Here is a 27,488-nt window from a genome sequence, read left to right as displayed (position 1 = left end):
TATTGAACATTTGTGAATTATACCTGTCATTTTTTTAGACATGGAAAAGTCTCTATTACTATATCATCGTCATCTTTAAAGTAATTACTCAAGATCCAGATACTTCATACAGAGTGGCATCAAATCAAAAATAGCTCCATTTAAAAAAGTAACATTTATAACCTTAAAATTAGTTTTACTGTATATATTGGAGCAATTTAGAGCAATCATCATCGTATTCACTTAATCTGCGGGGTTCGTGGAGGAAAATATACATCACTCATCACAGTTAGCTGGCTATATAATTGCTAACAAAAGGCAAACTTGACTATATATATTAGTGAGAAGTGTATTGTAATGTTTAAATGTAATTAATAGTCATAATGGTGAAGCATGAAACCGTACATATGGGTTATGCACAATTTTAAACAGAATGAACAGAATTGCATTAGGATTGGTTAGAAGAGATTACGTGATTTATCGAAAGTCTGGCAACCCTGTCACCTACCGGGTTTGTGGACAAGACTGAACTATCGTGCTCAGCGCGTGCAGTTCCGCAACTCGGCAACTTCGTTACAGTTCGTGTCACGAGTCGGTAAGTGAGTAAGTGAGTAAGGACGGATTGTGAACCATGGCGGAAATTTCTGTGAATGGCGGAAAAACTACGTTTGACAAACCCAAGGTGAGTTTTCTTCAGGGGTGCAATAATTAAGTGTTTTTAAGTGTGTGTGTGTGTGTGTGTGTGTGTGTGTGTGTGTGTGTGTGTGTGTGTGTGTGTGTGTGTGTGTCGCTTGGATGTTAACGTGTGCGTTTGTTGATACATGGCTTCTAGCACCTGAACTACAACTTTTACTTCTTCCTGTATTATTATTATTATTATTATTATTATTATTATTATTATTATTATTGTTAGTATTATTATTATTATTATTATTATTATTATTATAAGTATTATTATTGTTATTAATAGTAGTAGTATTATCATATCAATATTATTATTATTATTATTAGTAGTAGTAGTAGTAGTAGTAGTAATAATAATAATAATAAAGCATCAGTAATAATAATATTAAGAATAATAAACATATAAACACACAGCATACTTACCATTCCTCAACCATAATACACCATTTTATTTATTTATTTATCTTTCCCTACAAATGTGTATGTAGTGTGCCTTCAAAAATGACTAAAACTAATGTACTAAAATGTGCCTTAAGTCTTTTTTTTTTAAAAGGTACAATATGTCCACAAATCCGGGTATAAGAAACGTTTTAAATGTATGCGAGTGTACAGAGGATTTCCTCCTAGGTTTAAGCTGCACAGTATAACATGAGCAACAATTAGAGGTAAAAGTCTTAATCCATTCTGAAGCAAGCAGCTCTGAAGTCTGTCAGCCTCACATTTAAGTCCATAAGCTGGAGTCCTGAAAGACTGAAAACACCCCCCAACACACACACACACGCACACACACACGCACACACACGCACACACACACTGGTTGGTGTGTGGTCACCAATGGATGGTGGGCACCTTAATGAATCTAATAATAGAATTAGTTTGCGAAGTAATCAATATTAAACAGATTTACATGTCAGAGCATGAAATAAATCAGTAGTCAAGAATTAGTGCTAAATAAGTGAGCCGAGATCAAGTTATAGGTTCTGACTATTCTAATGAATGCATTTATACTTATCATTTCATGTCTTCATCGTCATGTCTGGGATCTTTGGAGTAATGGGAATTGTTAACAGCAGGGGTTCTGAAAGTCTGGAAATACAAATGGGTTCTCTTTTTTTTGTTCATCGATTTTCACAAATGAATATTAGAAGTATTAGTACAGCGCACAAGCACAGTAGTACAAGAGAATGCATGCTGTTTTAGTCTTTTCACTTTAAGTGCATTTAAGTGTATAACATCATGAAACATTTTCACAGCTTGATTTAGAAACATGACATACTGATGCATAGGAAGTTTGCAAAAAATTTTGCTCGTTTTATCAGCATTGCACACACACACACACACACACACACACACACACACAGAGCCAGGAAATGCAGTGCATACCTCATGCATCAGGTACAAAAAACTTTAACTTTATAAAACTTTATCCATATATGAGCAAGCCAGAGGCAACGGTGGGAAGGGAAACCCAAAACAGAGCCCATCCTCATCTCATTAGGAGTTATCAAACTTGCCGATTATGTTTCTTTTCGAGAGATTAGAACATTTAGATTCACTATTAATAATGGAAATCTCAAACAATTTTGTGTTGGAGTACAGAAGTCCTTGCATGTCTATTGATCCGGCAGTCATGCCATTTAGCAGGATGCTGAAAACCAAAGTTAAAGAAAAGCAGTACGGAGAAGCTTGCGTTTCACCGACCCTTCCTTCACAGAGCTGTGCTTGCTGAAAGTCATGCCCTTTGGAGCCATTTAACTTAGTTAACATGCAGAGAGCGATGATATTGTGAACGGATACAATAGTTCAACTGATAGGAGCTTTATGATGTCCTCTTTAACCAACGTGACCCTTTGCGCTCCATTCATCACGTTATCATGACAGTGTAATAGTGAGGAGAGGTCAGTGTGTGTTTGTCAGGCTATTGATTCGTATTGACTGGAGTAATACAGCAATGCCTTCTGTTACTGTTATCATTTTACACCCACCATATGTAGAGGTTTATGATCAAATTAGAAGGTAGCAATATGGTACAGTAGGTACAGTATGCTTCACAAATTCGGATCGACATAAGTGAAAATTTTCACTTAGATTTCAGTTTGAAGAACAACCTCATTTGGAGATGCATTTACAGCGTTTATTTACAACATGCTGACAATGTTGTCTTGTCTACTTCAGGATTTTCACAACATTTTCTCTGTTTCCTGATTTTTTTAAAGAATTGCATGAAGGGGGCACGGTGGCTAAGTGGTTAGCACGTTCGCCTCACACCTCCAGGGTTGGGGGTTCGATTCCCGCCTCCGCCTTGTGTGTGTGGAGTTTGCATATTCTCACCGTGCCTCGGGGGTCCTCCGGGTACTCCGGTTTCCTCCCCCGGTCCAAAGACATGCATGGTAGGTTGATTGGCATCTCTGGAAAATTCTCCGTAGTGTGTGATTGCTCGAGTGAATGAGAGAGTGTGTGCGCCCTGCGATGGGTTGGCACTCAGTCCAGGGTGTATCCTGCCTTGATGCCTGATGACGCCTGAGATAGTCACTCCCCGTGACCCGAGAATAGTTCGGATAAGCGGTAGAAAATGAATGAATGAATGAATTGCATACAGAAAGCATCCAAAACAAATCTGAAATTAAACCTATGGTTATTTTGGTTGAAAAGTAAAAAATGCATTACAGAGTATAGGATTTTTCACTTTCCTGCTCTTTAATACAAACAGAATTTTTGACAGAAAGTTAACAGAAAACACGTGATGTGGTGCAGAAAATGAGGAATGAGGAGCCTCACATACTCGCAGATTTTCTAAACTAATCCACATCCGCACATGAACACTATGTCCTTGGAAGACATGCAGCGATTTCTAATGCACGTTAAAGGACACACACTGGAAGAGTTAAGTCTGAGATGGACCATCTGGCAGTACATTCAGATATTTCTGTCTTTGTATCCCTTCACTCATCTGTTTGTCACATAAAATCCCTATTCCACCACTGGTATGTTGCACCGAAACAGTTTTTACAGTAAAGTTAGCGACATCATCAGCAGACATTGCAAACACTGAAAATATTACAGCTTGTCAGATGATGAAGGAACGGAAGAAGGGATGCCAATGTTACCAGAAGCACTTTTAACAATAATGTACATATCAGTGTGAGCTAGATAGTCAGCGAGACAACAGACATTTGAGTGAGTGTAGCTTTCTACACTCCTCAGTTGGGATGTGAAGAAAAGAAATCCACTGTAATGTACATGTGGAGATAATAAAGGCTTCTATGCCCCAGTTTCATATAGTGTCTGAAATGTCACTTACTCACTATTCATTTCTTGCACATAGAACTATTGTATAAAATCTCACTAGCAGTTATGCTGAAGATCAGCCTTGTTGTAATTAAAACAGCAATCTTGCTCATGCAATATCGCTTACATATAAAATATTCCACCTTAAACACTGTAAAACTTGTCTAATTAATAAATGCTGTAAATGCACCTCTAAGTCAGGTGGTTTGACAAACATCATATCTAAGCACTTCCACTTCCACTTGCACATGATGGTAAAAACCTTCAACTCTTGCACTTTTTTTTGATGTGATTCTAGTTCTAAAGCAACTTCAACGGGGAAAAAAATGGTGTTGTATTTGTTCAGTCCCAATAATGTATATGTGTTTGGCTACATCCCTATTTCCAGTCCAGAAATAAGGGTATTACACTCGATCCCCTGTTCATTTTGTTTTTGTATTCTGCTTGAGGCTTCACAGGAATCATTCCTCTCTAAGAACATGAAGTACTGTAACATGTCCACTTTTATTGCTGCTGTGTAAAGGATCACAGTCTCTGTGTTGTGAAACCTGGTGTTAAAGCAGTCAGAAGAGATTTAAAACCAGTTCTTGGTTATAAACTCACAAGCACACTCCTACTAACTCAGGACATTGCTGGTGAGCTGATGATTCTGTCGACTGCACAAGTTAAAGTGTAAAAGCTGGACTCAGATTTTTGATAAACGGTACTTCTATAAAATGCTTCTAATATCAGAAAGAGACAAACGTCTGGAATAGACATTGACTTGAATAAAAACTGTATCAAAATGATATAGGAGGATGAGGATTAAAATTAGATTTTAAAAAAAATAAAAATCAAACAATCCTACGACTTTGCAGCATAATGTTTTTAATGATCATTTCAAAAACTTTGTCTTTCTTTCAATCAAACCCGCTTGCACAATAAAACAGTTATTATTATTTTTATCTGTCCTTAACTATGATATTTTTAAACAAATTAAGTTGGTTGTGTTTCACAAAGTAGTAGCTTCATTTAAACCACAACACAAGACAGCAAGCAACTACTAATGATGAGTCATTTTATGAATGGCAGTTCCATTCTTTATGGAAAAAACTAATCTAGCTGCTTGCTCAAGCCTGCATTAAATTATTTTAAAGAATATTTTGAAAAACATGTTTTTTGTTGCATCCTGTGAGAGCTCAGTCGTGTTTCTGTGCAGTACATGTAACCTGTTCAGTCCAAATAATCTGTTTATCATCACATCTCCACAAATACTATATTTCTGCACACTTTAATTTGTCTATGCTTGGTAGATTGAAATGGGTAATACGACAGTGTATAATGCACATTATGTCATGCTTATTAACTTGCAGGTTGAACTGCACGTGCATCTTGATGGCGCCATCCGGATCGAGACCGTACTCGATGTGGCTAAGTAAGAACAAACTTTATTGTTAATACAATTCATTTTTCTAGATTTGATTACATAGGAACTAAGTTTAGCCTCAGTGTAAATAAGTTATCATAATATTTGTAAATTCAATATTGCTTTATAACTCAATGTATAAGTTAAAAAAAAAAACACATCAGTACATATTATTTTAGTTAAACTGACATTGCTCAAACTGAAATAAAGACATTTCAAGGATAATAACAATTGGGGGATGTTTGAGAGAAAAAACGTCCCAAAAACATTATAAAGTTGAGGCTGAAACATTTACTGGCTACGATGGAAGATTTTCAGTGTCAGTTGTTACCGTATGTTTCTTTTTGCATGTTAATTAGGGCATTTTCTTTGTTCACATCAGAGATCAATTTTCAACAATTAATTAGACACCTATTTATTTCAGCTTTAAGTCACTGTATAAAACGTTCAGTGGGTCAAACGTTTACATACACCAAGGTGACTCTCTGTGTAAAGAGAAATTGTACAAATGTAATGCTTTTTAGATGCTTCTGATTGGTCGGTTGACTTAATTTGGAGTTAATTAGGACTATTGCTGTATTTAAGACCATGGGAATAGCCAAGCAACTCATCCAATGCCTCAGAAAGAGAATTAGAGTTCAAGACAAGTGGACTCCTCCTTAGGAGGAATTTCCAAACAACTGAATGGACCATAAACATCTGTACAAACATTTGTACACAAATGTTAACACAGATAATGCCTTTTTGCAAGGAAGAGCCATAAATTAAATTCTCAGAAATAAACATAGTTTGGTCCAAGAGTTTTAAATGAGCCCCAAGTCAGCCACACAAGTTGAAGTTGGTTCGTACCATCTACATCCCACTACCAGGAATCAGTTCTCCATTTCACTTTAGTTTTAGCATAATCTTTTTGACATAGATTCGCTTTACAAAGGGGTAAAAAGTAATGAAAATTCTCACCAGATTCTGAAGTTTGAGTCTTTGAAATCTGAACCTTGGTCTTTTTTGACCATGTCAGCAGATGTGAGCCACTGTAATACGCAATACGTCATCATTTGTATTAGTAGGAAAATGTCAAGAAATTCTTTCTTTAAAAAAAAATACAGACAGACAGACAGATAGATAGATACTAGTCACAGTTTTTGATACTGGCAAAAACCTGAATGACATTTGTGGTCAAAATAAACATTATGTCACCGGAGACCACAAACAACTAACAAAACAACCAAATTAGAATGATTCAGTAGCTCGTAAGTACAAGAGTGTGTGACTGTAGTGACCAGTGTTATATTGGTGTTGAAGTTATAAGACTTGCATAAAAGTAATCAGCATACTGTTACTTACTGTTGTATGGGAGCACACACGATCACATTAATCTTCCTCTGACTGGGTTTAAGGCGGCGAGGTATCACCCTTCCTGCAACCACGGTGTCCGAGATGACGAGCCTGTGCACGGTGGATAAGCCAGGAACATTCACCGAATTCTTGGACAAGTTTACTCAGTACATGCACGTCATTGCGTAAGTATTACCTTAACTGAAACATAGCAGACATTAATCATTTATCGACTGCTAAAAAAGTAAACACAGTAAGAACATTTTCTATATAAATCAAGCTTCTGCACCAAGAGTTAATATGCAGCTGGACATTGTGGTGTCTGTTATATTACTGTCTGCCACAAGGGATCTATTTTTTACCACAGATTTCTGTATCCAACTGAATCTTTGCCTAGAGAAGATTATAAAGGAAATGATTGAACAATGTGAAATATGATTATGGTTGTGGTGTCTGGTGATGTGGAAAACCAGGTTTTCCTGCTTTTATATAATGTTATATTAATTCATTATAATGTATAATGTTATACATTTATATATAACATTATTAAGTACTACAGTCTGGTTTTGTTCTCCGCACACTCCACATGCTTGTTTTATTGTCTTTTCCACTATGCAGTAATTCTGAAAGAATGTTTTTATCTCAACCCTAAAAAGAAACTATTAGAAACTTACTGGTTGATCTGGCCCATGCTGGTCTTTCTGCTTTCTTTATTTTGCTTCTTTTCTGAGATAGAGAACAAGGCTCAAGCAGGAGCCATACCTCATTCCACCCTTCTAATGAGTTTATCATTAAATGAGTGGCTTCTGCTTGGTTGATATTTAATCCTGCAGCCACACCAGCTCATTGTGGAGAAGACTGGACACCTCAGTTCATTAGACGCTGCTGTGCAGACTTTTCTGCTTGGGCTTTCTCCTGTGTGTGACCTGTTTTGTGTCAGGTGCCTACCAGCGTAAGGAAGTTTGTAACCAGGTCTGAGGTCTGCTGCCTGCATCATGATAGGTAGCCCAAGGACTTGTAACGATGATTAAGACGAGATTCTTAATTGAAACATTGTTCTGAATAGTTAAAACTAGCTGTATAAATACAATTGGTGACAATACAACCCTTCAAATGGTTGGGAATTCCCATGAGGGTGGGAAAGCTGGTGTGTACACAGGTGAGAATGTGACTAGGACTAAAAATATATTTGCTGCATATTTAACAAACAAAGCAAGAACTGGAGAGATATTTAACACTTAAAAAGATTTTGGTTTGTTGTGATAAATTCCTGCTTCATGTTGTGACTGTAGTGGGGACAGAGAGGCCATTAAGAGAATCGCTTATGAGTTTGTGGAGACCAAAGCTAAGGAAGGAGTGATTTACGTGGAGACGAGGTACAGCCCGCACCTGTTGGCCAACTGTGACGTGGAGCCGATACAGTGGAACCAGGAAAAGTGAGCCTTCCTTAAACTGTTTAATGTTTAAATATCTAGAAGTATCATATCTTTGATTGAACTCTTTTTACCAGTAGTCTGTTTTGTGGTGTCTACATTCAGCGTTGAATTTCATTGTCATGTCCCACTTAACAGATGTGGTTAAAACCTCATTACTACAAACATTATATTCATAGAAATGTTCTAAAAAAAAAAATAATCCACAAATGGTTGGTTTTTTTTTTCTTCAAACATTCATTCAATTCATCATTCAACCATTGGTGATATCAAACCCACCTCTGCTCTCTGAGACGCCCCAAGTGCTTATTCATAAGCATATAAAAATCTGAAGGCGTTAACTATAACCACTGAAGTTCTGTGTAAGGTTATTTGTACAGGGGTAAAATCGTCTCACACTGAATGTGAACAGTGTCCTCGTTCATTTTATATCAGACATGCGGCGATAAAATCATTCATCTATAATCATAAGTCATCTTTTTATGCTGAGAGAAACTGATAAGTCTGATAAGTCGATTTCCATTCTGTAGGCAAAATGTAAAAAGGGTTAATCGTATCGTCTTCCCTCCAGGGTGAATATTGAGAGCCAGGCTGGTTTAACTGTTTCCAAAGCATGAAATGTAAAATGATTACTTATTACCACAAAAATGTACAATTCCTTTTTTTATTTATGGTCAATCGACCACTTTCACTTTACCTGAAATAGAACAGTATTCTTGATAGAAAAACATTTAAAGACTGGTCAAAGTTGACCAGTACTACAGAAGGGAGTACATTTCACTATCCTTTTTTGAGCTTTGTCCCTTGTTTCCCTTGCTAGGGGTGACGTGACACCAGACGAGGTGGTGCATCTTGTGAACGAGGGCCTGAAGGAGGGAGAGAAGGCTTTCAAGATCAAAGCTAGGTCCATTTTGTGCTGCATGCGGCACATGCCAAGTAACGTACCCCTCTTTCACTTTCACTCGCACTCACTTCCTCTGTCCTGTCCCCTGTGTGTACATTGTGTCCTGATCTGGGTGAGAGTGAAGAGAAGCGTAATTCATTGCATAGTCTCTATGTGGAATCTCTGACCTCACTCTTAACCGCATGCTGGAAATCAACATCTATGTTCTATGCTTATTTGCTCGTACATCATGTTGATTTATCATCTCGCTACCATCTACAGCGTGGTATTTTAAATGAAGAGCGGAGTGCAGAGAGGAAGTGGAGTAGCTCGGTGCTCAGCGTGCCATCTTGACATCTGTGCGTTCTCTTTTAATCAGTACTTTGAGCAGCTTGTAATTGACATTTGCACATTACAAATATGTAATTCTGCAGAACTAGAGCACACAGACAGCTTGACCATATTATACTTATATAAAAAATATAAGAAAAAATAAAATTGAATCCACCTAATCAAAAGGTGCCAATTAATTTTCTATAACAGAGGCTCAACATAATCTAAAATTAATAAAGATTTATTAATTATAGAATGTAACAAAAGAAATGTTTAGAATCGATATGGTGATGTTTTGTGTAAAAGAATTCATGTGCTTGCTATTTTGATCATTCAAATAGTTTTCTGGAATTTTTTTTTTAAGTCACCAAAATCAAGTATTTCTGGCCACAATAACCATAAAAAATGTAACTATAACCAGATAAAACAATTAGTTTCTTTGATTAATGAATGAAAGGTAATCAAATCACAATCAAGACATTCTGTACTTAGAATATTATCAACACCAACCTGTCACTGATTACTTTCCTATATCTGCATGCCCTGTAGTGTCTTACTGCTATCTACAGTATAACTCATCCATACACCTGTATATCCATGTTTATTATTTTATACACCAGAAGAAATCAAGAATGTTGGTATTAAAATATATATTTTTAGTTTCTGAAAAGAAATACTGATTTTTTTTATTTTTTTTTCTCTCAATGATTTGGTCACAAACAATAGAGAGGTAGTTTACATAGACATATCTTTTTCATCTTGTATTTGAATACAATAACGCTAATTCTAATTCACACCATTTCCATTATATAAAAGAGTGTAAGAGTGTGTGTGAGTGTGAGATATAAATATCGAATTATCCTGTGAATGTTGCATGTGAAATCTGAGTCAGAGCTCACTACATTTTCACACTACTGATGTATACTTGCAGTGCTCCATATGTAACACACACACACACACACACACATAGGTCACACCTGAGAATACACTGATCACAAAATGACTCATTTGGAATTTTTTTTTTTTTTTTAACTGACTGAGTCTAGACAGACCACTAGACCTTGTCCATATCGTCACAAACTGAGCCTTTCATTTGTCAGTTTTCAACACATCTGTTGCTCTCTTATGCTTTAATAAATCTTTTGTGTGCGTTTCTTCTGTGCAGACTGGTCCATGGAAGTGTTTGAGTTATGTAAGAAGTATCGAAACGATGGTGTAGTGGCCATAGATTTAGCAGGAGATGAATCTATAAACTGCACAGACTTTCCTCTTCACAGCAAAGCCTACGAGGTACAAATTCCCTCTTTGTCTATGATTCGTGTAAACAGGTACCATCTTATTGTTCAATCTTGATTCTGATTGTTCAGGTGTGATTTTGTTTGTTTTAACAGCAGCAGCTTTGACAGTAGGTTGGGCAAAGCGTTGTGCTGTGTTGTAAAAGGTATAAAACTGTTCAGGGTGTGCCGTCATTGGAAAATAATCAGAGTGGTATCAGTAAGCCTGTTGTTGATTATTTTTCTAACATCACGCCTCAGTGTGTTGTTTTTTTTTTTCCTTACATATGTGTTCCTCCAGATAAACACTAACGCTGGAATGAATTCAGATATACATTGGAAACTGGATCCTTGCCACTGCGTGATGGACAGGAGCCATAAAGTTTCCTCATATTTTACCACCGTCGGCCGTTGTGTCTATTTTGATAAGCAAGGAAAGATATTAACGAATCTTTATCAGTGCAGTTAAGAAATTGCCGTAATGCACTTTCATCTGCTAAGAAAAGCGTATCGTTATGGTATCACTTTGCTTATCTATAACATGCTGATTCATTCAAGGTCTCCTGATGCTGCAAGTCGCTCTCTCACATTTCCTCTCAACCATGAAGTAACAGAAAACATGCAGTAGTTTTTAAGATCTATTAATATCTGCAGCCATTCTTTTTATGACCCTTCAAATAAAGGGATTTGTTTTGTTCCAGGCTTACTTCAGACAGTTTTCCTCGAAAGGGATAATTACAGGGTGCCTGTAAGATGTTCCAGCCATTGGCAGATGTACTCAGGATAGCGTGGCTTGCCATTTAGAGCAGTGTGGTATAGGGGGTAGGGCTGGACGGTATGACGGTATATTCTGTTTCTGCGGAATAAAATGTCTACCGTTACAGGTTTTTCTATTTACAAAGGCTGACAAAGAGCAGACAAATGTGATTTGCAAACCGTGTCACACGAATGTAACCGTTAGCCATGCTAGCACAAGTAACTTGTTTTATCATCTAAAAATGAAGCATGTCAAAGAATACAACGAAAGCCAATACATTCAGTATTTTGTTTTTAGAACAAGTGTTTAGATTCTGACATTTTCCTCAAATGTTTACATTTTTATACTTTCTGCAAAATGTGTTTTCGGTTACTGAAGTTTAATTTATTTCATTGCTTTGAGAAAGTATTAACAATCTGTTCTGATATTAATAAAAAGTCTGTTCTCTTTAAACTCTAAAAATGAGACCTATTTATTGTTATGGTGAGGTTGACCTAAAAGTTGAGAGCCTCATTCACTACTACTGCTAAATAAAAGAAAAATTAATAAAATAAGACGAGAATTCTTTATTTTTAAAGTGTTAAAGTGGTACTTAATATATTAAGCACGTTCCTTTTGTTGATTTACCTGAAAAATTATTAGTGATATATACCGCTACCGTGAAATAAAATAACTTATTCCGTGAAACAGATTTTTGGTCATTCCGCCCACCCCTAATAGGGAGGAAGCCACTACTCTGGGAACTGGAAGGGAAGATTCTCAAAAATTCTCAAAAAATAAGGAACTAAATGTAATCGATACCTGGGGTGCGTGTCTGAAGTATGATGTTTTGGAAGATCTGGACATCTGTTTATGCCATTACTATGAAGCTCAAATCCCTTCAATCCTTTGCTTGTCATATTGTGACGATAGAGAATAAAAGCGGTTCATGTATCCCGTCTGTTGAACACATTACAGATATATTTTATATAAGAAAGTGAGCATGCTGCATCTTAGAATGTGGTGTGTTAAAGTCACTTGTTTGTTGATATAAACATAGATGGGAGCCAGTTTGTGTTGTTTGCGAAATATGATGTGGCATGCTGTTATGGAAAGGTAATCAATGACAGGTTGGTGTGACGCATTCTTCCTCTGATTTCCAGTAGTGAGACATACCGAAGTCTTGCGAAGTCTCTAAAAAAAAGAATAGAAGCATTTATTTGTCACATACATTACAGCACAGTGAAATTCATTCTTTGCCATCCCAACTTTTTGGAAGTTGGGATCAGAGTACAGAGTCAGACACGATACAGCCCCTTGGAGCAGAGAAGGGTAAGGGCCTTGCTTGAAAGCACAAGAGTGGCAGCTTGAAACCTGATCCTCTGATTAAGAAAAAAAAAACATCCAGTTTCTTTTATTCCTTAAACATTCCAGTGGTAGAAATCTTAAAGCCGCTGAGACCGGAGACGCTTTCTAAAAAATGTTAAACAACCATCTGAGAGAAAGTTGCACCATATCAATGATTGCGTTTTGCACACATATGAAAGCCATTTATTATTGGCTTAGATTATGCTGAGCCTCCACCAAGTTATTTTTTTTTTAAGGCTGGTATTATGTTAACAGTAACACATCAGAGCTACAGTCTGCAGCCTGCTGCTGTCAGAGTTGCTGTTATAGAACACTTATCTCCTGACCAATCAGATTCAAATCCGACATGTAAGTGGTTTAAATTTGCATAACGGTGTCTGTTGTTGACAGGAAGCAGAGAAAAGTGGCATCCACAGAACCGTGCATGCGGGAGAGATCGGCCCTCCATCTGTCGTGAAAGAGGTGAGGCCTCGATTCTTTCTGGAACAACAGGCGCTCACACATCATGCGCACACACACTGATGACGCAGACGTAACACAAGCTGATCCTTGACTGCTCTCTGCATGAATGAATGATGATATCGATAACGATAATCAAAAGTAAAGGTTGTGTGCCGCTGTTCATGCAGATTTTTTTCTCAGACAGATCTAGCACATTAGACGTCAGATTAATGTTATGAGAAGGTTTCTACAGAACCATGATATTGACATTGATATTGAAATGATATTCTGACAGCTTTTTATATTTACACTGACAGCTTCTCGTTTTCAGAGCAGATATAACATAAAAGTAAATCTCTTCCATTCTCACAGGTGTTTTTGAAATGCTACACAGCTAATAAGTCTTTAAGCATAATTTACTTCCTATCAGTATCAATTTAAAGCAACACACCGTGGTACTTTTTTAAAATTCACCACATCTAAGGGCCTTTTTACATCTGGTCACTTCATGTGTTTTCTCTGATCCGATAGCTATCTGATTTGTTAAAACTGTTCCATTTACATTAGGCCACATAAATGCGTCTTGGCGAATCGGATATCGATCCGATCTTTCTACTCCCGCCCAAAATGCAAATATATTTAACCTCATTTCCGGGGTAATTGAAATGGAACACGCTTTGGTGTATGCGGTTGCTACAAAAAAGAGCATTTACTATTTGCTGCATTTTCGCTGGCAGCAGCAGTGCATTTTAAGACCCAACGAGACACCTGGGTGAAAGATCGGAGCCAGCACTGATGGGAAAACATGTTTGTTTCTGGCGCGATGCACAACTCGCGAGTCACCTGCGAGTGACGTACTTCCGTTTGGGAGGAGTACAGCGCTGACGTATGTGGCTTGAACAACCACATTCATTTACACCTGTCCAGTTTCATCTGAAATGCGTCCCAGACCACCTCCTGAAGCGGTTTGAGCGATCGGATTTATATCCGTCTCGAAACCATTTCGGAGGGCATTTAGACCTGGTCTTTTTACCATCAGATAGCTATCGGATCACAGAAAACACATGAAGTGACCAGGTGTAAAAAACCCCTATAGCGTATGTGTGATGACCAGCAATTTTTTTTTCTTCCTGAGACATAAGACATGTGCTTGTGTGTAGGAGACTTAAAACTTGATTGTTGTACTATAATTGTAGTCATTTTACATTCACATTGTATAGTCATACAAGTGAGTTTTCAGTAACATGCATTCTTGAAATTCTTATCTGTAACGGACAGCGTTATGTTATACAGATTGGGGGAAAAAAGGGCGTCAACAAAATACTAAACATACTCTGTGACAGAAACAGAAGTCATTGCTGCCTTATCTACACGTTCAGTAGATTATTATATATTATCCTGAATTATCCGGGATGCCTATTGTTACTTTTAAAGAACAAGATGAACTGAAACATTCATATGCTTCATAGTTTTGCTTCAATCTTGTTAATAGTTTAACCAAACCCAAACATGCAGAATCCCCACAGCTCCCAGAGTTCTCTGCTTTCACTGAGCCAACGTGGGCCACTGAACCTCGGGCCCCATGATGAATGAATCATTTTGCGTCATTTTTGTTCTTGCCTCATTTATCATAGTGACACACCAAGATAAACACTTGGCCTCTGTTGGACTGAAGTGGAAACAACCCAGCAACAAACCAGCCCTGCATTTATGTTTCACAACATTTCTATTAATAAAATACATGGGTATAATGTGGATGGATTTAGCAAACATACTGTACACAAAGTCTCTGAGTGAATTTAAACAAAACAGTTCAGTTAAGAGTTTTTACGTTCATTTCCTCCGCAGGCGGTGGAGGTGTTGAGAGCGGAGCGTATTGGACACGGTTATCGCACCATCAATGACGAGGCTCTGTACAAGCAGCTGCTTGAACGGAATATGCATTTTGAGGTAAAAAAAAAAAAAAAAACTCTTGACAAGAATGTCTTTTTAAAGACAAGGTTGTTTTTTTCTATTTAAAACCGAAAGCCTTCAAGTGCTCATTTCGGCACAGGAACTTTTTTATAAATTACGTATATCATCTTTTCTGGGTCCAGTTTATAACATTACATACACCATAGTATCCTGGAAAAGGTGAAATGTTTAAATATGAAACAAACCCCACGTGTTTAAGGTCATAAAGATATTTTAATAGGATTTTGGTAGAATTGTGTAAAGAGAGAAATCAGTGCGTACTTTCCAAAATGTTTTTGTTTAGAACATCTACGACGTAGAGGACAAAGTGCTTGCTTGGCCATGGAAATGTAGAACATTTTGAAAGGCCTCCTGGGTGTTTAAGTTGCCTCATGTTTTATTTAAAAAAAAAAAAAAATGACAATGTCAATTGATTTCAATTCTTACAACTAAAACATTCACACCATAATGGGTTATTTTAGTGTTATCATAATTATTGTAAAATAGAATATAGAAATGGTAATGTATATTGTATGTATGGCTACAAAGGTGTAGTTGTATATCAGTGTTTGTGTTTTTCCACTAAGGTTATTTTTATTTTACATGTGGAGTTAATATGAAGAATTATTTCAAGCTGTTCAGAGGAGTACAAGTAGAAGGAGGGAAATAAAGCTCATACCGCCCCCTTGTGGAAACAGCAAAATTTAGTCTACGATCAAACTGGCTTGTGAGTGTGGGGATTTACTCGCACACTAATTCCCAACCCTGGTCTGGAATTCCCTATCCTGCACATTTCTGTAGTTTCCCTGCTAGAACACTTGGTTCTAATTGGGTCAATAACCAGACGTTATTAGGGAAAACACTAACGTGCACAGGACTGTGGTTGTGCTCACATTTTCAGCTTAATATTGCCCAGTGAATATCTATACAGTGCTAATATTTGTGATGAAATATGACTCTGTATGTAACTTGTGCTTGTGGCTGTTTCAGACGTGTCCAGTCTCCAGCAAACTGACAGGAGCTTGTGATCCAGACTTCACCAAGCATCCACTCATCAGGTAAATCTGGCTCATGTTCCTCAGGATTGACAAACAACCCAGATCCAAATCAACCTTCTTTGATGTTAGTATGGTTATCTGGAATGAACAAAAGTTTCCCTTTCCTTACAGGTGCCAATATTTTTGGACTGCACTGTAGCACCATTTTTAAAATACATTCTTTCTGGGGGATTCAACTGTTTTTAAAATGTAAAATGTCTAGAAACTTCAAACACACAAGCGTTCATGTTTAATCTTTATACATTTTCATTCCCGGGTCTCATTCAGATCTTAATGACTAAAATTGTCAAAGAATTACTTAGAAATAACATTTAATGGTTAAAAATGAGGATAAATACAAAACTTGGTCAATACAAGTGTCTGTGTAGGTTAGTCATGCATCTCTGTGCTTTGTACAATAGATATTTGAATTTTTGTACGCAGGTTCAAAAAAGACAAAGCGAACTACTCTCTGAACACAGACGACCCTATGATTTTCAACTCCACCCTGGAGACCGACTACCAGACTGTGAAGCAGTACATGGGCTTCACCGAGGAAGAGTTTATGCGGCTGGTGAGAACTTTTATTTTTCCTTCGTGTTTTTAGAGAGAACTTTGTACCAAATCTGTAATCAGCTTAGATTCTTTGCGGTGTGTTGTGGGTGAGGAAAAAAAAATGTAGATCAACTGAAAAACATGATTCTCTTTGTAATGAATGAAACATGATGGCATACGTCATATGTTATGGGAAAATAATCGGGAACAGGGTGTTGTGATGCAGCCCAATGAAAATCCAAGTTACTGCTCCTACTGTCCTGACTTTTTGTTTTTTTCAACCTTACGTTACTTTAGTGCACGTGCCATTACAAGCTTCGGTGAATGAGGTGTTCATTGTTTTTAAAAGGATATAAAGTTCATATAATATTAAGTCAAAGCTGTGGTGTGAATTACAGATGTCACTATTGTCAGAGCCGTGGTTATAGAACATTAAACACCTTCTGACTAATCAGAATCAAGGTTAAGGCAAAGGTTTATTATCTAACTGTTGAAATTCTGTTTTGCAGAACATAAATGCAGCCAAGTCCTCCTTCTTGCCTGAAAAGGAGAAGAAAGACTTACTGAATCAGCTCTACGAGGCCTACGGCATGATCAATGACACCAGCTTCTAAGCACAGATCAGCTAACCCAAAGCAGACCGAGTCTTTCTGATACACTCCCTTCACCAAACCCTTACTGCAATAACAAAGAGCGCTCCCACTAATTAAGTATTAGCTTGCTTTTTTATTTTATTTCTATACAATGATTTGTGAAATCCAGTTTATACAATTAAATACAATTTATAATGGTATAAATATTAAATCTATTTAATAACAAACACTGAAATGTAAATCCTTCTGCCTCTGTGGCTGCAGTGCAGACATCGGTACATACAAACAAGGACATACAAACAAGAAAAATAAATAGAAAAGAAATACAAAAACTGGAATTATTGTACATTAGGAATAATGTATTTATTTGATGTCAAGTTCAAAATTATTGGCACCCTTCATAAAGCATATGATTGGATGCGTTCAGATAAGAGCAAAAATAAACCCCTCCACACGATCCAAAAATTTTTTTTTTAATTATATACACACAACACAAAGCCGCTGATCTGCACGGTAAAATATGTAGATTGTTGTGGAAGGATATTTCGGCCCACAACCTTGTAGTTCAGGCTAGACCGCAGATAAAACTTTCTTTTAGCGTCTCCAACCTGTTACAGGCCCAGTGGTTTAGTAGTATCTATAGCAGGCATCACAAAATATTAATTGCAAGGATACATTTTATTATTAATACAAAAATAAATAAATATACGGTGTATCTTAAAATATTACATACTGTGTCTTATGTTTTTTTTAATGGAGGGTGCCAATATATCTGGAGTGACGTGTACTACAGTACATCAGTTCGGCATGAGTCTAATAGATTTTAAAGAGAACATGTTTTCAATTATTTTTACTACAGATTGTTGTGATTGTGTAATTTTATATTTGTATGCCTTTTTAATATTGTTAATGTATGTAAATCTATTTTTTTTAACACCATACACACATGAAATGAAACGTGTATATTACTTTTACTGGAATGCAAGGAACCACAGTGTGGGTCATACCTGTTTTACGGTACAGCAGTGTTGAACTGATGATCAGTAACTATACTTAACTACGCTTTAAACAAAAAAAAAAACAAAAAAAATTAAAATAGGGGGTTTTGGCCCTTGGTTGCTTTGCCTGAATTCAGGAGTTTAACCGATTATAGTTTTACTTACAACAAATAGGTGAATGTGATTAGATTTGTGAGCGATTGATTAATGCAATGATTTATAACCTGCATTTTTACACCATGTCCAATTTTTCCTGTAAGTGTATACCAACAGTGTATTATAACTGCTGTGTCTGAGAAATGACATGCGTTCATAAAAGGTTTTTGGATTGATTTGTTAATGTGATGTTGAGCCGTTTTTGTCAGGAGACACGTAACTCAAGTCAGAATAAAACACAAATTAGCATTAGCATGTGTGGCCAGTGCATGTATATGTATTTGTGTATATATATTATATATAGTAGATGAGGTTTGAGCTATAGAAAAAAGATATTAAAGATATACTATATTAAAAGACAGTACAGCTGACTACATTTGCTGAAAATCATCACGCTGTTGGACTGCGGAGACATCAGGCCTCAGAAACACTCTACAAAGACTAAATCAGTATTTTTTTTACCTGTTTGTGTTTAGTTTTTGCCTACTAACCTATGCATTATGAAGTTTTCCATTTAACCACACAATATTCTTTATACAAAGCCTTAATTATCACCATGGAAATGGCTTCATATGCACTGTATATATACACATTATATACTCGATAGCTAGATAGACAATAAATCCTTTTACAATTGTTCTAGCACTTTTTCGGCTGCTTGTTCTGCAGTTGTACATATCAAAAGTTTTCAAACTTCATATCCAGAACCCTCTTTAACTGTAAAATGAATTTAAAGAACATTTATAGAAGATTAGTTATAGAAATTATTAGTTATTTCTATACTGACAAAAAGCACGGCTACAAACTGACCATGTTTTTAGTATTGAGGTTCTTGAGGTTTGGATTAAACCCATTCGATTCAAGCAGGCCAATAACTAATCCTTCAGTAATAAATCAAATAACTTATGGTGAAGGTTTGGGATTTCCAGTACAGCAACAAAATATAAAAATCCTCTGCTTGGCACTGAATAACTTTCTAATTGTGCTGTTGTATTTCCTTTTCATAACAACAGGGGGCACTGTGTATGAACTCCAGTTCATTAGGTTTTTGCTTTAATGACTGTGCACTTGAACTGGCATGGCCTCCACAAGCCTGCAAATCCTTATCATTCATTTTAGAACAAATCAATCAGATTAGCCATGAGGATAATCTCAACTTTTGTACAAAGCAGTTAACATGGTCAATATCACGTGTTAATTACATTATTTAAATGGAGCTAGTGCAAAAATATTTAAATGAATTATTCCAGATGTTGAAGAATTACTTTGTTTTAGATATTAAAATAAATTTGTTTTTTAAATTGAGATGATTTGCCAAGAGGAATTTGACCAAATGAAGCCACAATGCTGCAAAAAAGCAAGTTACTTCTTAGCATTACAAGCTAGTAAGTACTTGTAGTTGCTAACAAGTATTAGCCATTTATAGTGACTATTTGTCTTGTTTTGAACATATTCACTACATATTCACTAATAAAAAAAAAACAAGAGGCATTAAAAGTGCCAAAACACAATTTAACATTTTAGGTGAAAAAAATAAATAATAAATAATAAATAAATAATAACATCATGCTCACCTGAGAAGAGTAATGAAATTGAGCTCAGAAGACTTTTCTTTCAGCAGCGCCCCCTGGTGTATGGATGTATGTAGTGTGTGAACTTCTTTATTTATGTAAATAAACTTCTATACCATGTTCTTCTTACACATTAATTTAATTCAGTGCATCATTTTCAATGAGATATAAAAACCCAAAACTAAGAAGCCCAGGCTGTAAAAATGCAAATGTTCTTGTTTTGTTAGATATTTTTTATAATAATAATAATAATAATAATAATAATAATAATAATAATAACTTTTCAGTCTGTTTTGTTGTCTGTTGCACTGAGCTGGTGGGAAAAACATGGCATTTTGTGGGTATGTTTTTAGCAGCGGGCTGGAAAGAATAGCCCTCAATCTGACATGGTGGTTTTTAGCTTAATTGCATGGCTGCTCGAAGCCTCTGCTTAAAAATGCTTTCTAAAGTTACCTCCCAACCGTCTCCATAGAGATCCAACCGGAAATAGACTGAGACTGATTAGTGCTGCGTCACAAATCACACACTAGTCTACTAAAGAGGGTGTCACCTTATTACCTCTAAATTGAGGCGGAAAATAATTATGTTCTTGAACATAATTACTATTTTGGAAGCTTTTTGCTTGATTTTAAATATAACATTTGCATTGCTTGTAATAAATAAATCAATAAATAAGAAATCTTGTATACAGGTGTTGGTGTCTCATTTGCATCTCTCATTTGCATTCAAAGCTAATGAAACATAGTATATTAGCAATAAGTTTGGTAAATTATTCAACTGTGTTTTGTATTTTAGCAATTATATTAGTTAGCTAGGTGAGCTTTCTAATTTAGTTTGCTATTAATTAGCTAGCTGGTGAAGTTTTGTAAGCTAGCTTGTTAAATTAAACAGCTAGCTAGGTTAGTTTTATATTTGTCGTTAATGTGCCTTAGCATTTATTCCAAAATGGTTATCGTACATTTTCTAGTGAGTTCTAGATGTATCTGAGTTTGCAGAAAATTGTCTTTGCTTATGATCGGTTATACATTTTCACTCAAACTATGTTCGACCATAGATCCATTTTGACTTTCACTGAAGTATATTTTCACTTCTGTTCTTCTGACACAATACATATACTTTTACTTAAAAAGTACTTTTCCCACCTCTGGTTTCAAACCCCCTTGCTTCATCAGATCAATTGTATTTTTATTATTAAAACTAAAACAGTATTAATGATGATTAATGAACAGTGTTGCTGCTTCAAAACTCCAGGGTTGTCGGATTGATCCTGAGTTCTGGTTACTGTCTGTGTGGAGTTTCACATGTCCTCCTTGTGTTGCTATGAGTTTCCTGTAGTATCTCCTGGGTCCTCTCAATAACATAAGTAGGAGGAATAGCTATGCTAAATTGCCCTAGGTGTGAATGAGTGTATGAGTCTATGGTTTGCTGTGATGGACTTTGAGGGGGTGAATTATTTCAGCCTTCCTTGAATAGGTCCAGAATCCACTGTGACTAAGAATAAAGAAGCAACTGATGATGATTGAATGAACAAATTATGTAATAAAGTTCTCATTGTTACTATGAAACATTTTATTCCGATGGTGTCACAAAGCTGGTGGGGTTTTTGATGCAACATTCACTCAAATATAAAAATACTGAACATACTGGAATGTTCTTCAGCATGTCAAAGCTACAGTCAACGCTTGTAATGGTCATGATATTAGATGGGAGGTTAGTATCTAATATCCTTTAGTAGGTCTCATCAGTGGCAATGTAGAGGAACAATGTGGGGCAGGGTAACTATGCCATCCATCCATCTTTTGTACCACTTCCATCACAGGGTACAAGGCGAGGACAGGGTGCCAACAATTAATCACACACACATTTACACACTACAGACAAATTAGAGATGTCAGACAGCCTACAACACATGTCTCTGGCCTAGGGAGGAACCCCCCGAAGCTCTAGGAGAAAATGCAATCTCCATGCACACACAAGGTGTAGGTGGGGCTCAAACCCCCTCTGAGATGCAAGGTACATATACCACTACACCTGTATCCAAGAAAAAGAAAATCAGCCCAAACGGCAATTGACCCAATATATGTTATGTATAAAGAGCTGACACAACCAGCACTGACTACACACTGGGCTAGAAAAAAACTCAGCCCTGATACCATACTGTGTATTTTACTTCTGATCATTGTTGGTGCATTTGGTTTCACAAAAATCCAGAATAATCCACTTTACCAAGAGCAAAAAATCTTTAGTTATTAGTTATCTTTAGTGCTTAGTTATCAGAGCTATGGGTTGCGAATGATTTTTTGATAATCGAATTTTGACAACTAACTAACGTTTATTAAACTAAGTGCCATTCTCAAACAATGTTACATTTTGTGTCTTCATTTTCATGGAAAGTTAACCCTTACTGGCTGGCTTATCAGATTCTACAGCAATCAAAGAGGATTTTATTTTATCCCTTCACATAATGGCAATGGCACAAGAAAGAAGACAGAAGCGATATAAAATGATGTTGAAGCAGGCTCAGAAGTGAGAAAAATGTGGTGTTTGTGTGTGTGTGTATATATATATATATATATATATATATATTATACACACACACTGTATATAGAAGAAATACCATATTTATATAGAACTAGAGGTGTCAAGGCACAGATTACATTCTTGGTTGATTTCCCATAGCCATGTGATCTCATAAATGACCTCTAAATTGTACCATCATTCCCATTTATTGAGGAACATACAATATAAAGAGAAAACAAAAGCAGTTTTTCGAGTGAGCAGAAAGCTTTGACTCATGTACTATACAAATATTGTTAATAATGTTACATACACTGTAAATTATATAATGTAATCCAGAAACACAAAACTATTGACCTCAGGGAATATTAGAAATAAATATTTTCCCTGTTTGTCACAACTATGCTTGTTACTTTAAAAAAAAAAAAATCAAACTGACTCATAATCCTCAGCACAGGTATTATTTGGTATTTCTTGGTTTGAGATCATGAAGTTCTGAACCCAGGTTCTCATATTTTCCACATGTTCAGAATGGAAAAGGCATCAAAAAGTCAGAGTTTCTTCTGAGGAGTGGCAGGAATAATGCAATTTAGAGTGTGTGGTTGTTCATTGCAAATCCATTCTGTGTAGTGGTTTCTCCTGGAGTCTCTCAGGGACGCAAGAGCGTTCAGGCGCATGAAGCATGCCCCATCTCAGAGCAGCTCCTCACCACACACAGTGTGGGGAACGGGAGAGGATGTGGTGGTTCTCCTCTTTGAGTTCCTTCATCTTTAAGACGCTCCTTCTTTCCCTTGCTCCTGACTACTCGAGGCTTCCGCTTCGGCAGCAGGAGCCCCGGCAGCATCGGCTTCTGCAACACATGAGAAAATAACCAATAAGGGTGTGACGAAAGGAGTAATTTCAGATTTCCTGATGTAATGTTATTACATATCATTAAAGTAATTCTATACTATTGGATAGATAATAACTACCAAATATTCTACACAAATTTGATAAAGTGCTACACAAATGAGATCGATTGCATAAGACTAGCCAATCCAGAGCACTTGAATAGGCTGAGGCAGCATTACTCAGGTCCCAAGCATCACTTAATTCCTTAGGGGGTAAAACTGCATCCCGTAGATTGCCCCCAATATCCTATATACTTGCGCCATCGAACATTCCAAGGGATTTTACAATCCAGATTATCAACAAATGCATCGTAGCTGGTAGCATCACTGTCTCAGTTAAATTGCTCCTGAATGTATTAGGTGATCCATCCTGAGTATATTCCTGCATTGTTCCCCATTGAACCAGGATAGGCCACCACAGGAATCCAAACTATACCAAACACAGCTTATCTGAACTATTCTTGGGTCACGGGGAGCCAGTGCCTATCTCAGGCGTCATCGGGCATCAAGGCAGGATACACCCTGGACGGAGTGGCAACCCATCGCAGGGCCAATCAACCTACCATGCATGTCTTTGGACCAGGGGAGGAAACCAGAGTACCCGGAGGAAACCCCCGAGGCACGGGGAGAACATGCAAACTCCACACACACACAAGGCGGAGGCAGGAATCGAACCTCCAACCCCTTTGGTGTGAGGAGACCGTGCTAACCACTAAGCCACCGTGCCCCGTCAAAATGAACAAATGATGAATAATAAACTTCAGCTTGTGAGCAGCTCATTGACAAATGCAAAAATAAGGTGCTTGCTATTTAATATCCGGCCACACCGGGAATAACAATAACTGCACTTCAGTTCTCATCACCTTTTAACATTCTGTATCTGTCAGTAAATATTAACCAGATAAAAGACTGTGAGAAAGGAATTCATATTTCCTCGGTGCTTCCCTTTCTTCTTGGCCATGAAAGTGTTGCTTAATGAAAAATTCAATGACAGACCAAACAAAAGAAGGAGTCAGGCATATATGTGCTGTTGGTCCGCACTTCATTATTCACCAGAGTGGAAACGTTCCCACACAGGGAGGAAGTGGTTAAGGGAAGTGGGAATTGTTCCGAGCGCTGATGACAGAGCTATGCTTGATTGCGGTGGCAGCGTCTATTCAACATCTCCTTCAACTCCTTTTTTGTGTTTAAGGCCCACTGACAAGCATATCTGACCTTAAGGGAACGGTAACAGTGTAAGTGGGAAGTGGGCTCTTAGGTGAGGAATCTCGAACCGAAGGCCACCTTCTGAGTAGGCTGTTAAGACATCGTCCTTCAATAAGTATCCAGTAATTTGATTTGGAATTGGATTATTTATTTGACTTGACTCAGCTGGCACAAAATACACATCTGAGGACCTGCATTACATAAAAACAGGAAGTGTTGCTGGTAGATGATGTAAGCTTGACCCTGTCCACCTGGGCTGCTACACAAAGCACACTTTATACACACACACACACCAACCTCCTGCCTTCAGGTCCATCTCAGCCATGTCTTTGGTCAGCTCACTGGTGCCCACCACTGTCCCCTCTCCCTTAATGTCTGGCACTGCGTTCCTGCGGCCCGTCCTATCACAATTAATGAAATCCGAGTATGATGACTCGACATCCATCATCTGCCCATGACCTGTCTTCTCATTCCACCTGCAAAACAGAGAGATATTAAAACAAGAAGAGTTCGATTTACACACAGACCATTCATTCACGCAATTACCTAATTAGCCGATCATGTGGCATCCGTATAATGGAGATCATTATGTAGATACAGATCAAGAACTTCATTTAATGTTCGCATTCAATATCAGAATGGAGGAAAAACATGATATCAGTGTCTAACTCTGGCATGGTTGTTGGAGCCAGATGGACCGGTTTGAATATTTCGGAAATGTCTCATCTCCTCAGATTTTTACGTGCAACCGTCTCTAGGATTTCCACAGAATATTGTGGAAATAAAAAAACAGCCATGAGCAGTTCTCAGGGTGGAATCACCATGCAGATGAGAGAGATCAGAGGAGAATGGCCAGTCTGGTCTGAACCTTCAGGAAAGCTACAGTAACCCATAAAAACCACTCTTTACAACCGTGGTGAGCAGAAAAGCATCTATGAATGCACAACATGGCAAACCATCAGGTGTGTCTGCAATGTGTTCTTGGTGTAAATCTGCTCATTTATTCACAATCATGAATCAAGAGTTAGACCCTTTGACTCCACACAGAAACAGCAGCGCGTGCGGCATGACATCACTTTGTTGCAGAGACGCTATTGGTTAAAAGTAGAACACGGAAGCAGCTTGAAGCGGAAAGCGCGAGTATGTCTGTGGTCTGGAGGTATTATAAAGTTGATGACAACAACATTGCCATAGCAAACTGTGAGATATGTAAACTTAGGATTTCAGGTCCGTGAGTACCACATCAGCAGAAACTCAAGTGCAAACCTACCTCTCAGAAAAAAAACACCCCTAAGAAAAGCGACCCACTTCAGTACTGGAAAGAACATGCTAATCAGTTTCCCTCTATGGCTGCTGTTGCAACCCAGTATCTCAGTGCGTATAGGAGTGCAGTTCCTAAAAGCACATTACTGGCTTTGCAAACACTGTGGCACTTTTATTTTTTTTATTTGTTTACATGCCTGCCGGGTATTTTAAGTTGAGGTGCTATTTGTTTTTATATTAGACTTTTTTTATATTTACTGTTGCCAAAAGTCCAAAAGTGAAGAATTTATGTTATTTATTACTTGATTGTTCAAGCTACCTCACAGAAGTGCTTTGTTTGTTAACAGATGTTGTTGAATGTTAAAATAAGGTGAATTAAATAAAAATAAGGAACATCCTGGATCTGTTTATTCACTCTTCTTTATTCTTTTTTTAATATATTATAGAAGTACTGGATCCGGGACTCGGTATCGGCAGATACTCAAAATGAAATGACTCGGACTCGGGGACAAAAAAAACCTGATCGGGACATCCCTAGTTATAATGCAGGATTGTCACAAACTCATTTTTATATTTTTTCCATAAACCCGACAACGATTGAATTCGCCACTGAATTCAACAGATCGTCTTTAGGATGTGGTGGAAAGGAAGGAATCGGCAACAGTTTTATGTGATACAATCGTATTAATCTTACGACCAGAATCGTTAAAGATTCTATCATGCTGTGGAATCCATGACATGAAGATTTGATGCTGTTCTAAAATCAAAATGGTGTCCTTCTCCTGAACCTTAATTTGAATTGACAGCACGTTTTGGAGACGTGATGAATATCCTCCAACAAAATAAGCTTCATTACAGCTCTGCTGCACTGACTGACGAGGGTGAGTGTAATGTCATCCGACCCACCCAACATGCATGGCCAATTGTGATCATACAGACTCCCAGCTATAGATATCCTAACGCTCTCCCAACAATAAGACGATCGCTCTTCGGGCACTCTTGAGATGTTGGATGTGACATGCAATGTAATTTACTCAGCTGCGTTCTTTCATGGATGTGACTGGACGGTTATGATCCTGTGGCATGAATACAGAAAACACTGAAATGTAATAAAGACAAGCCCAAGTATTCTACTCAGTGCCATGATTCGGGCAAAAGATCCTCCCCTTTCGAGGACAGTCGGCTTGTTGCCAGAGTTTCTAACTGGTCTAACTGGCCTTGAAGAATCAGAGCGCTTCGGCAAAAGCCATTCACAAAGGCAGCGTTAGAACTATCCTCACCTATATGTGAGCAAAACACGCTGTTATGTAACACCACCCTCAGCTTAACGAAGCAGAGTGCTTCCAGCTTTTCCATCTTGTTAAAAGACGCGTCCTGAAGACCTTCACCGCCAGGACTTGTGATTACATTTCACTGTAGCACAAACACTAATGTTTTGACTAAACTGCAATGACGTTGAGACAAGAGATTTGTAATGTGCTTCACATTACTAAACTGAGCTGATTACATTTTAAGGTGGCTTACATTCCATTACTATAATAAAATTCAACTCAGGCTTTAAATCTTTCCGGGTGACACGATTTCAAATGA

At 37.3% G+C, this 27,488-nt stretch overlaps 2 protein-coding genes and 1 long non-coding RNA gene across 5 annotated transcripts in view; 1 reads left to right on the top strand and 2 right to left on the bottom strand.

Moving 5' to 3' along the window:
• The first annotated feature begins 504 nt into the window (after positions 1-504).
• ada (adenosine deaminase) lies at positions 505-18,703 on the top strand. Its single transcript, XM_060895075.1, has 11 exons — positions 505-661; positions 5,304-5,365; positions 6,754-6,876; positions 7,984-8,127; positions 8,945-9,060; positions 10,506-10,630; positions 13,109-13,180; positions 15,008-15,109; positions 16,103-16,170; positions 16,594-16,723; positions 17,214-18,703. The coding sequence occupies exons 1-11, from the start codon at positions 611-613 to the stop codon at positions 17,316-17,318; spliced, it is 1,098 nt and encodes a 365-aa protein (XP_060751058.1). The 5' UTR covers positions 505-610; the 3' UTR covers positions 17,319-18,703.
• Positions 1,638-6,798, bottom strand: LOC132862819 (uncharacterized). The gene is made up of 3 exons (XR_009650060.1): positions 6,701-6,798; positions 6,317-6,387; positions 1,638-1,749 (listed from the first exon to the last, which is right to left on the bottom strand). It is a non-coding gene; the product is annotated as an uncharacterized LOC132862819 (long non-coding RNA).
• A 3,910-nt stretch (positions 18,704-22,613) lies between the features above and the next one.
• The window catches only part of pkig (protein kinase (cAMP-dependent, catalytic) inhibitor gamma), a 24,296-nt gene continuing 19,421 nt past the window's right edge, over positions 22,614-27,488 (bottom strand). For all 3 annotated transcript variants that reach the window (XM_060895108.1, XM_060895107.1, XM_060895109.1), the window contains exons 2-3: positions 24,933-25,111; positions 22,614-23,389 (exon numbers count right to left, since the gene is read on the bottom strand). In XM_060895108.1, coding sequence (XP_060751091.1) covers positions 23,310-23,389; positions 24,933-25,083 — 231 coding nt within the window. In that variant the 5' untranslated portion in view covers positions 25,084-25,111 and the 3' untranslated portion in view covers positions 22,614-23,309. The remainder of the gene's footprint in view (positions 23,390-24,932; positions 25,112-27,488) is intronic.

The sequence above is a fragment of the Tachysurus vachellii genome, chromosome 19, assembly GCF_030014155.1.
Source record: "Tachysurus vachellii isolate PV-2020 chromosome 19, HZAU_Pvac_v1, whole genome shotgun sequence".
NCBI classification, from domain to species: domain Eukaryota; kingdom Metazoa; phylum Chordata; class Actinopteri; order Siluriformes; family Bagridae; genus Tachysurus; species Tachysurus vachellii.
This window is presented reverse-complemented; position numbering and strand designations above follow the sequence as displayed.

What these genes read in the sequence shown, in the direction of transcription:
- ada (XM_060895075.1), top strand. Translation starts at nt 611, where the DNA reads ATGGCGGAAATTTCTGTGAATGGCGGAAAAACTACGTTTGACAAACCC. An exon ending in ACCAAGCATCCACTCATCAG is followed by an intron (nt 16,171 to 16,593) that starts GTAAATCTGGCT and finishes TTTTGTACGCAG; the next exon opens with GTTCAAAAAAGACAAAGCGA. An exon ending in AGGAAGAGTTTATGCGGCTG is followed by an intron (nt 16,724 to 17,213) that starts GTGAGAACTTTT and finishes TCTGTTTTGCAG; the next exon opens with AACATAAATGCAGCCAAGTC.